Source organism: Cucurbita pepo, chromosome LG17 (genome assembly GCF_002806865.2).
Source record: "Cucurbita pepo subsp. pepo cultivar mu-cu-16 chromosome LG17, ASM280686v2, whole genome shotgun sequence".
NCBI classification, from domain to species: Eukaryota; Viridiplantae; Streptophyta; class Magnoliopsida; order Cucurbitales; family Cucurbitaceae; genus Cucurbita; species Cucurbita pepo.
This window is the reverse complement of record NC_036654.1, coordinates 172,890-184,247: the sequence shown is the minus strand read 5'-3', so window position 1 is coordinate 184,247 and position 11,358 is coordinate 172,890. Positions and strand designations below refer to the sequence as shown.

Sequence of the window (11,358 nt, the reverse complement as noted above, 5' to 3'; positions counted from 1 at the left end):
CATGCTAATATTAGTTATATTATTTACCAAAATGGAAGGGAAGGAGGAAAAGAAGACGAGGAGACAACTTCATTCTAATGCAAGGGTATTTCCGTCACTCGGCAAAATTCAAACTCCTGCCCGGGTCCGTCCGGGCAGTCCGTTCCCTCGTCCGCCGTCCCGTTGCTTCGCTGACGGCGATCAGACGTGTTGAAATTAGTGAATATTTTGAGGGCCATTTACGTCATTTAACGTAAAACTTAAACTAGCGGTTTAATACATTTGAATATAATGAGGTAATTATATAATGACATTTTTCGCCTTTTTCACCAATTTTAAAATTTCTTAATATTACAACGAAAGGAAAGGCCTACTCTATCTGTGTCTGTGGCGTTGGAGTGATTACAATTTTCGCCAACTCATTTCATCACGAAGATTAAGAGAGAGAGAAAAGAAAAAAAAGGTTAGGCGAATTTGTATATTTTCTCCTCTTTCTTCTCGATGAGATTAGGGTTTTGAATCATTTGTTTAATCCAGATCTGATCTCTGATTCCGATCTTTAGATTTTTCGTTCTACATATCTCGACCTTCAAAACCTATTCATTTCTTGGTCAAATTTGGTACGTTTTAATGTTGAAGATGATCTGGAAATTTTTATAACTTTTTTTGTTTGTTTGTTTTTTTTTTTTTTGTGTAACTTTGTTGTGGAGTTGAATCAGGTGATTTTGTTGCAGATTTCGAGGATTTGAATTTCGTCTTTGAGTAATTCCTTTCATGTCCTGCTTCGAATTCAACTTTTCTCCTCACTGTGAGTATTTTGTTTTTGTTTTTTTGGTTTTTATTCTTTTTTATCGTCACCTACTTTCTATTTGATTAACTTGGGGATCGGATGGTGGTTGTTGGCTTGCTTGCTTCTCGTACTTGATTGAATTAGTTATTGTATTTTCTTGGATGAAGCGTTGTTAAACAGATCTTGAAAATTGGCTCCGCAAAGACGTTCGCAGCGCCACATGGGCGGCCAGATGCAGCAGAACAATGCTGCGGCGGCGACTGCCCTTTACGACCACGGCGGCGGTGGGACCCTGCATAATGCAGGCCCCACTAACGACGCTGGTGATGCGGTCATGGCTCGGTGGCTCCAGTCCGCTGGGTTGCAGCATCTGGCCTCTCCGTTGGCTGATCAGCGCTCCCTCCTAATGCAGGTACGACGATTAATATTTTCGAGGGTTTCCATGTGTTTTTAGATACTGCAAAATATATATGTTGCAAGAGTAATGAATCGGCATTGAGTATGAATAGGAGATCCTTTCTTTTTCTTGAACATGGAATCTTCTAGTTTGTGGGTCAGATGTGCAATTACTAACTGAGAAATGGCTCTTTTGAATTTGGTTACCATGCCTCTACGTGATCTTTACTGAAGGGAAGCTCAGTTTGATTTGGGGGATAGTTCTTCTGCATTTTCATTTTTTTTTTTTTTGTTGTCGTTCAGTTGATGTTATACCTGGCTATTTTAGTTGTTTTTTTATACCATAGAAATCGAATTTCCTCTTCCCTTCCATTGGCTTAGAGTTATGGAGCACAATCTGCCGAAGAGAAACAGAGGCTTTTAAAACTGATGAGAAACCTGAATTTTGGTGGGGAGTCTGGATCTGAACCGCATACACCTACTGCCCAAGCTTCAGGAGCACTTGGTGCAATGGATGGCTATTATTCTCCCGACTTCAGGGGAGATTTTGGTGCTGGACTTCTGGATCTCCATGCTATGGATGATACCGAGCTTTTGTCCGAGGTGTGTTGATTAATTAAGGTTTTTTTCTTTCCATGCACGAGAGATATTTACTTAAGTATGATTATATATGTAAAAGTAGTAGCAATTCCTGGAGGCCGATCTTAGTTGTTTCCTATTAACCATTGGGACACAATAATTTTAGTTGTTATGGGAGTGTCAATTTGCAAACACGGTGTTAGTAGGGCACTCCAATGGTCGGTCTTTGTTGGAGGAGGTGTTGTTGAACCTTCCCTGTAGGGCAAGAGGCAATTTGTTGTGGTAGGCTTGCTTGTTTGCTATGTTCTAGGGATTTTAGATTGAGAGGAATAATGGGTTTTTAAAAGGAGATTGAGAAGTCAAGTGAGGAGGTTTGAGTAGTTGTTAGGTTTAATGCTTTGGAGAAGTCAAGTGAGGGGGGTGGGGATAGGGAGATTAAAAAAAAAAAGCTTCTATGCCAACTAAACAAATATTCATCTTTCTTTTTGTTTGAAGAATCACATTTTAATTTTATGTTTTGAAGTAGTTCGATATCTGTTGAACTTTTATCTGCCGGTCCATTACTCCATTGCATGATAAGTCAACATAGTTTTTCTTTCCTCTCTTTCTCTGTTTTTATTTATTTATTTATTTATTTGTTTTTGTTTTATAATTTTTGTAGATTTCCTTTTATTTAATTGACTTTTTTTTTTTTTTCACCAGCACATTATCCCAGAATCATTTGACCCTTCACCATTCATTCCTAGTGGTACTAGAGAATTTGACGATGGGTTTAATGTAGCTAGCAGCAGGCAGCAAAGAAGCCAAGCTGATGAAGATGCCCTGGCTACATTACCTGTGATTGAAAAGGAGAATGTCGTCAGAGAAAATAACGTGGCTAAAATCAAAGTTGTGGTAAGCTTCTTATAGTGGCATCAGAATACTATTTGCAGAATACTAATTAGAAATCTTTTCCATTTGGATGTTATCATTATACTAATTATTCCAGAGACTAAATTGTAGTGGAGTCATGGTGGTTTGATTACAGCCTTTATAATTTTTTACTGGAAGATCTTCATTTTCTTTCTCCTCATCTGGGAGGTAGTTCAATTAACAAGTGATGGGTATTTTTGGGGGTGTTGCAATTACTAAAGTTAACGCATATATTGTGCATGCCTTCTTAGAACAATAATTTTTATCTAAATTTGTGACATTCTACACGTTTTTATTTTCTTTTCAATTTTGTTTGAAATCAAAAAAGGAACCCATTGAAATCATTTTTTCTTTACCAAGTAATTTTCTTCTCTTTTTTAGTCTATGGGATCATCTAATTGAGCATATTTACGGATCAAAGGCTTTTGAGGTTCAAATTTTTGGTGTCAAGGCTTACACCTTTAGATCAAAAGAACAGACTAAGGCTTGGAGTCTTCAGACCTCATGTAATGCTTTCGAGGATGTATTAATTTTCACTGCCAGTCCTGTGCATGTCACCTTCTCTATGCCTTTAATTTTTTTCTTTGGAAAAATAACATGTTGACATACCAATGATGTTCCTTAATTTACCCTTGCTTCGATTGGGGTTGGAATTAAAGTTTCAACTAGCATATATTTTCATATATTGTTATGTTTTTCCTAATACATGTAGTGTATTGTGTCTTAGGTGCGGAAGAGACCATTAAACAAGAAGGAGCTTGCTCGTAAGGAAGATGATATTGTATCAGTATGCGACAATGCTTCTTTGACTGTCCATGAACCAAAACTAAAGGTCACTTTATTTTTATTATTCTACTTTGATGTATAATATTAGCTTAATTGTTTTGACTTGATCATAGTTTCTTTTCTCCCTACTTTACTCTGAGATAGGTGGACTTGACTGCATATGTGGAAAAGCATGAATTCTGCTTTGATGCGGTTCTTGATGAGCATGTTACCAATGATGAGGTATCAATTATATATTCCTTTGTCCAATGTAGCTTAGAAAACATCTTGCGTCATTAAATAGTTTTGTAGAATCTAGTTTGAACTAACGTGCATTCTTTTTGAAATAGGTTTATAGGGTTACTGTGCAACCAATTATTCCCATCATCTTTGAAAGGACGAAGGCTACATGCTTTGCTTATGGTCAGACAGGTGTGCATTAAATCTGCTCAATCTCTTGCTTGCCTGTTTTCATGAATGCATACTCATTGAAATTTATTCCACTCATTATTATTTCTGGCATATTGTCATTTTAAGTACTACTAATAATGTTGTATCAACTCTTGTTTTCTTCTCATAATATCCCTTTAGCATCATGAAGTTTGACGAAAAGCTTTTTGTATTTTAATAGGTAGTGGCAAGACGTTTACAATGCAACCATTACCTCTTAGGGCTGCTGAAGACCTCGTTAGATTGTTACGTCAACCAGTTTATCGCAATCAGAAATTCAAGTTGTGGCTTAGCTTTTTTGAGATATATGGTGGAAAATTATTTGATCTACTCAGTGAAAGAAAGTAAATTTTCAGTTCTATTCCTTCTCTTTTTTCCCTAGATTTTTTAGGAAATGGTGTGGCATCAACTTTTGGCCATAATTTGGTTGGATATATAATGTTTGTGTCTGAATTGATACATTTACGTACTAAAATGTAGTAAACAAAAAAAGAGATGCAAAAATACTGAAAGTATTGAAGTACGAGGATTAGATTTGTATTTAGCATTTTTAGTTTTTGATCGTTTTTCCTTCCTGTAATAGGAAGCTTTGCATGAGAGAAGATGGACGGCAGCAGGTTTGTATTGTTGGACTTCAAGAATTTGAAGTGTCTGATGTACAAATTGTCAAAGAATATATTGAGAAGGGAAATGCAGCCAGGAGTACAGGTTCCACTGGTGCCAATGAGGAGTCTTCAAGGTCACATGCTATATTGCAACTTGCTGTAAAGAAACATCCTGAAGTAAAGGAATCGAGAAGGAACAATGACGGAAATGAGTTGAAAAGTGGGAAACTTGTTGGGAAAATCTCTTTTATTGATTTGGCTGGTAGCGAAAGAGGTGCTGATACAACTGATAATGACCGTCAGACAAGGTATACCAGATTTTTTAGATCTTTGGTCTTTTGTTTCTTGTTAATGTTCTTTATTCACAGCTGTAAAAGATGTCACCAACCAATGAGTTTTCTGTCACTGTGCTTGATAATATCGTTTACCATCGTAGTCCACTAATAATTTTAATTGGTAGCTTTAGTATGGAGTATTTTTTTTTTTTTTTTTTTTTTTTTTTTTTTTTTTTNCTGCTTCGAACCTGTTTGGTCGAAAATGCTGCTTGATATAGTTTTTCGGACGATCTCTTTTCTGATAATTTTATATCTTTACATAATGCTCTAATCTGTTTATTTCATTTGCTGGAACCTTTACAGGATTGAGGGAGCAGAAATCAACAAAAGTCTTTTGGCATTGAAGGAATGCATTCGTGCCTTGGACAATGATCAGATTCATATACCCTTCCGTGGAAGTAAACTTACAGAAGTTCTCCGTGATTCCTTTGTTGGCAACTCGAGAACTGTTATGATATCGTGCATTTCTCCAAATGCTGGTTCATGTGAACATACTCTCAACACTTTGAGATATGCTGACCGGTACGTTTTTTGACATCCTAAGCTTTATTTTATCCATAAATTTTAGTAAATATTCAACTTTGAAATTACTATTGAATAACATCAGGGTCAAAAGTTTGTCCAAAAGCGGAAATACAAAGAAGGATCAGGCTGTAAGTTCCAGTCAACCAATAGCTAGAGATGTTACTTCAGCCCCGTCTATTCCAATTCCCATTGAAGCAGAAGATGTTAATATGCTGTGCCAAGAGGTGAAATTAGGGGGGGAATTGGGGAGAAGGGTTCCAGAGAAGGAAAGTCTCTCCTCTTCCAACTTTGACATGCCAACTTCTGCTTTGCCATCAAGCAATGCCTTCCATGCACGAGATGAAAAAAGTTCGGGCGTAACTGTAGCTTCTGCATCATTCGACAAAGAACCACTTGAAATGAGGAGCATTCATGGCGATCCAACGGGTCGAAAGGTTCCCATATACTCCCACAACTTAAATGATACAGAGGAGAAGGTGCAAAAGGTATCGCCACCTCGAAGAAAATCATCCCGAGATGAAAAATCAGAGAAGGTGGGGAGCTGGCAGAAGAAAGATAGCAGCAGCGTGCCTGATCTCTCTACTGCAAGCTTGAAGCAGTATGGTGCAGGAATTTCTAACGCAAATGATGCCGCATCCAGAAAGTCTGAATCTGAGCCAACTTCTGATGGCAATATTAATGCAATACTTGAGGTTAGCTAACCTAACCTTTAGTTCTTTTACCATATCAGAGAAAAATATTTCTTCCAAAAGAAAAAAGAGCTTTAATTGCTGCACTATTTCTCCCTCCACTAGAGTGATTTTTTGACATGTATGAATCTGTTGCAGGAAGAAGAGGCGTTAATTGCTGCTCATCGAAAGGAAATTGAGGACACCATGGAGATAGTGCGCGAAGTAAGTCAAAAGTTTCAATCATTTAAGAGCATAGCCTTCTAATTGTTTACCTATAAAAGCCAAAAGGCGTTAATTGTTGTTGTTGTTGGGTTGTCAGGAAATGAAACTGTTGGCAGAAGTGGATCAACCAGGGAGCCACATTGAGAACTACGTGACTCAGTTGAGCTTTGTGCTGTCACGAAAGGCTGCAGGGTTGGTGAGTCTTCAAGCACGCCTTGCAAGGTTTCAGCATAGACTTAAAGAACAAGAAATACTGAGCCGAAAAAGAGTACCGCGTTAGGAGGGAGAGGGTGGTGAGAGTTTGTTTTCCCGTCTCCTCCATAGCTGTATCCTATCCTGCTTTCATCTTTTTCATATCATATATAATCATTAATCATTGATTTGTACATTTCTTCTTGAGCTTGAAAAAAGAGATTGGAATTGAATTTGCTTGCTTGCTCGCTCGCTCTCTTGTCTGACATTTTATATGGGTTGCTTCCAAGCATCATCTAACAACAGCCACCCCAGCCTTTTAACTGTAAAATATGCTCCTCCTCTTATGTATTATGTATAACTGTAAAATAATGTGATGAAAATACCACTGTTTTCTTTGTGTTTGGTATATCATATCATGTCCTGGTAGGTACACCGTTCAAATTACTGATAGAAACAGGGAATGAATTAGTCCAGACGATAAAGGTATTCACACGTTAAAATTTAAACTCGACCAGTTTCAATTATCCTTCAAAACTATTTTGAAGTCAAAGTTAACTCAGATTTCTTTTTAAACACAACAGGAACATTTCTTATTAAAACTCAAAAAGGGTTGTTGCTACCCTTGGCCATCTAAGGTGACTCTCTAATCTTACAAGCATTACCATCAAAATGAACAAATAATTCAATACAGAATTTGATATCAATCACTGAAGCATTTAAAACATTGTGGCTTTTCTCGACTTACCAACCAAAGGCCTCAGCAGATCCCTACCTGTATTACACTAAAGACATTTTCAAGCAAATTATATTATTATGGGGAAGGAAGGAAGGTTGAGCAGGTTATGAATGATGCATCAGTTGGCTCTCAAATTCAAAATTTCCTTGGCTGTTCTACGTCGGAAATAAGGCATGTGTTCCTACAAGCAAAGGTTTTATTAATGGATGAGTCTCGGGTAGAAATGGCATGGGGTAAGAAACTTTCAACAATCTTTTTACCTGCTTGAAACACAGATCCAAACCTCTGCTATAAAAATCAGTATACTTTATCATGAACATGCCACAATCATACCTGTTTCATTATTATTATTATTATTATTATTATTATTTTAAATTCAAATAATAGACGAGGAGAAAGGAATATAAATTCAAAAGGTGATGACAGTACAAACCCATTGAATTGCTCAGGAAGGTCTTTGACAAATTCTTGTGCCCAAGAACTTACATCTATATCTTTTCCACTTTTGTCCTTCACCTCATCTACAAAATATCTCGCCTGCGTACCAGGATCAAAATTATTACAACCTCGCCATACTGGATCAAAATGTGAATGTACAATAATCGAACTCGATCCAGTGCTAGGGTGATCAGAAGGGAAGATAAAATCAAGGAGTGTTCGACTTTAAGGCAAACCGCATCTAACTTAAACCTTAAGGTTGAGATCGAATCGATTCGGGAGTTTAAAGTGTTCCTAATTCGAAGTCTCATAATTTGGAGAAGAAGAGTGATCCATATATCAATGGCAGAAAGCTTCGTAAGCATACAAATGAAGGCAATCAATTGCAAAGAGAGAGAGAGAAAGAAGAGAAAGCATACCAATGTTTTCAAAACACGAGAATCCATTCCCTTGACAGAATCAAGATACTGAAACTTCTTCTCTTTCTTGTTGATTACGGCTAAACACCAATGTATTTCTCTATGGATGGGCACAAATATCTACACAAAGTAGTATAGTAATTCATTTGGGTCACCCACGAATGAACTAACTAATAATACCAATACCATACCATACTACTAAATAATATAATATTTACTTTGTCACAATCATTGAGTTCATATTTCAACTTCCTTTGGCTCGTCCATCTTCTAACAGATTTGTAATCATACCCATCTCTTCCATTTATCAACTGTTATCAAAATCAGAAAGAAAAAACACAAATCATCTCAACCAAAACAAAACTGAAACATGTGTTTTTACTACTAGAATCCACACATGTAACAATCCAAGTTCACCACTAGCGGACATTGTCCGCTTTAGCCCGTTGCGCATCGCCGTCAGCCTCACGATTTTTTAAAATGCGTCTATTGGGGAGAGGTTTCTAAACCCTTATAAGGAATGCTTCGTTCCCCTTTCCAACTGATGTGGGATCTCACAATCCACCCCCTTTAGGGGCCAACGTCCTCGCTGGCACACCGCCCGATGACTGCTCTGACACCATTTGTAACAGCTCAAGCCCACCACTAGCTGATATTGTTCGCTTTACCTCGCTACGTATTGTTGTTAGCCTCCGATGTTTAAAATGCGTTTGTTACGGAGAGGTTTCCACACCTTTATAAGGAATGCTTCGTTTCCCTCTCCAATCGATGTGAGACCTCACACCACACTTTCATTAAGAACAGAAAAGGAAATATTTCTAATATGCAAAAACAGAGATATAAGAAGGATGTACCCTAACTCAAACCAACCTTTTTATAGAAGAATGTATTGAAGAAATGACAGTTCAAATACTTCTCTGGCTCCCTTCTTTCCCTTTCTTTCAGCAACTCAAGATACAAATTAATAACCTACAGAACGGGTATATATATATATATATATAACACACAAAAATAAGGAGAAAGATTAGTTTAAAGAACATAAAATTTCAATTGATTATAAACCATGAAGATAAGATGTATATATATGTATGTATATATATATGTGTGTGTGTGTCTATATATGTATATGTATGTATGTATATATATATGTATATATATGTATATGTATGTATGTATGTATGTATATATATATGTATATATATGTATATGTATGTATGTATGTATATATATATCATGTATATATATATGTATATATATGTATGTATATATATGTATATGAGCAGAAAATAATACCTCATCGTTTAACCAGGCACCTGGTCTCAGACACTGCAGAGCTTGCGCAGTAATCTCAATATTTGAATTCTCATGAGTCACCAAAACCATACTCCTGAACAAATGAGCAAAAACAATATCAAGCCAAGAACAAAATGCAGTTCATGAAAGATCTTAAGTACATCATACAATACCGGTTAGCAGACAGTGCAGCTTCGACCTCGGCCTCCTCGTCCCGAGTAAGAGGAACAAAAGGTTCCTGTTGAATCTCCTGGAAACAATGAATATGCTTTCATCTCGAGAAAGATTCAAATTCGTATCCAAAAACTTCAGAAACAAGTTCTAATGGTTATCAAACGAAACCTAAATTAACCTAACGAACACTCGAAGAAATGAAACATACATCGACAGGCATCTTCTTTGGAGTTTGAGATTGGAGAATTGATCGACGCTTCTCGTTCAACTCGATTTCGAAATCCAAGGTTTTCAATCTGGATGTCCGCTTTTCCACACCTTGGAGCAACTTTTTGTAAGCAGATACACTGGAAATTTCCCGGTCCAGAGACAAAACACCAAGCATTTTCTCAGCGTTTTCAACCTTCGAATCTTCATCCGTCAGATCTATAACCACGGAAGACGACGATGGCTGATGAGCATCCATCTTCTTTGCTACCAGTTCCTGTACTGTAACATCCTCTATTACCTCCACTTCCTCATCGTCCTTCGAATCTCCAGAAGCGTCTCTTTCAGTTTGCGTGTCTGAATCCAATTCAAAGGCATCCTTCGGAAACGATCGCAATGCACCAATTGCATTACGCTTCGCAATCTGGTAATTGTACGACAAAATATTCCCTACATCGTCCTGTTCCGACGGCTCGCTGTTCTTCGATTCCCAAAACCTAAAGAAGCTCCTAGTGAGCCCAAATTTAAGGCCTCTGCAAGGGCCATGGACTTCTCGACGCAGTTGCGGAGTTTCTTCAGGATACCGAGAAAGCCTAGCCACTGTCGAGTTGGACGAAGCAACAGGCCGATCTGAAGACATAGTAGAAAATTTAAGCTTCTTCGAGACGTGAAAATCCGGTGATTTCAAAGATGAATACGAACGTTTGATGCTCGAATATTCGTCGTCGCGCTTACGGTTGCTAGTTCGGGCGCCCATCAGTAGAAGCAGAAATGGAAACGAAACGCCTACGACATTGCATCGCATAAAACGAAAACTATTTCAAGTAGAGTTCAGAAAATTAGGGGTTTTGAAGCCGGCAAAACCCTAACCGCAAGGATTATCGGAAACAAACCGAGACGATTCTATGGCGCCAAAATGAAGTTCAAACTTCGAAGAACACAAGAACTGAGGAATCGGAAGCAGCAGAGAAGAGAGTGAAGTCGAAATTCAAATGTGAAAGGGGAAAATGAAAGAGAAGTTGGGGGAATTGAGTGAGATGATGAATGGAAATCCGAAACTGATAGAGAGTGACGTTTGGATATGCAAAACTGAGAATCGAAATGGAACGAAAATTGTAAGGATGATATCTGGTGGTTTTTGTGTGTTGCTTTTTGTTATTCTTTGTTTCGAAGAAAGCTTCAGACGACCACCTCGGCTCTCTTTCGCCAACTACAACTGCCCCTTTCGATTAATCCCCCGCTTTTTCTTCCCCTTTTTAGTTCACAAACTAAAAGTTTCAAATTTCTTCTTTCTCATACATTTTTTTGCAGTTACCCTCATTAAAATATATTATTTTCTTTTAAAAAATGACTCCGGATTCGAGCAGGAGATGAGCGATGAGCGATGAACGCTAGCTAATGGTTAATACTGAAGAAAGCACCTTAGCAATTACCAGTAATGCTCCTATCGACCTCAGTCTTGTTTTTTTTGACTCGAGTAACAAACATCGACTATCTCATTAAAGGCCGAATATCCATATATATCTTTATGGGAGAGAGTCGGCCCACTTTTAGCAATTCTAGCAATTATGCCCGTTTTAGCCTTACTGTCTACCCCTATCATCATAATGGAAATGGGTACTTTTCAGACCGTTAGTCGGGCTGATCTGTGATTTGTCAAGGCAAGC

General features: G+C 37.7%; 2 protein-coding genes across 8 annotated transcripts; one reads left to right on the top strand and one right to left on the bottom strand.

Moving 5' to 3' along the window:
• Nucleotides 1-299: 299 nt before the first annotated feature.
• Nucleotides 300-6,676, top strand: LOC111779035 (kinesin-like protein KIN-13A). Of its 7 annotated transcripts, none has more exons than XM_023659085.1 (15): nt 321-442; nt 543-599; nt 714-787; nt 937-1,181; nt 1,547-1,768; nt 2,447-2,638; nt 3,384-3,488; nt 3,587-3,664; nt 3,772-3,853; nt 4,053-4,215; nt 4,455-4,784; nt 5,115-5,333; nt 5,419-6,028; nt 6,164-6,229; nt 6,327-6,676. In XM_023659085.1, the coding sequence occupies exons 4-15, from the start codon at nt 990-992 to the stop codon at nt 6,507-6,509; spliced, it is 2,442 nt and encodes an 813-aa protein (XP_023514853.1). In that variant the 5' UTR covers nt 321-442; nt 543-599; nt 714-787; nt 937-989; the 3' UTR covers nt 6,510-6,676. The 7 variants fall into 7 exon arrangements, with proteins under 7 accessions (XP_023514855.1, XP_023514850.1, XP_023514853.1 ...); XM_023659084.1 differs by having other exon boundaries at nt 517-599; XM_023659087.1 differs by lacking the exon at nt 543-599 and having other exon boundaries at nt 300-442; nt 950-1,181.
• A 242-nt stretch (nt 6,677-6,918) lies between these two features.
• Nucleotides 6,919-10,982, bottom strand: LOC111779037 (ubiquitin-like-specific protease ESD4). Its single transcript, XM_023659092.1, has 9 exons — nt 9,693-10,982; nt 9,484-9,560; nt 9,311-9,404; nt 8,888-8,986; nt 8,236-8,328; nt 8,018-8,137; nt 7,594-7,697; nt 7,421-7,493; nt 6,919-7,341 (listed from the first exon to the last, which is right to left on the bottom strand). The coding sequence occupies exons 1-9, from the start codon at nt 10,494-10,496 to the stop codon at nt 7,279-7,281; spliced, it is 1,527 nt and encodes a 508-aa protein (XP_023514860.1). The 5' UTR covers nt 10,497-10,982; the 3' UTR covers nt 6,919-7,278.
• Between the last annotated feature and the right edge of the window lie 376 nt (nt 10,983-11,358).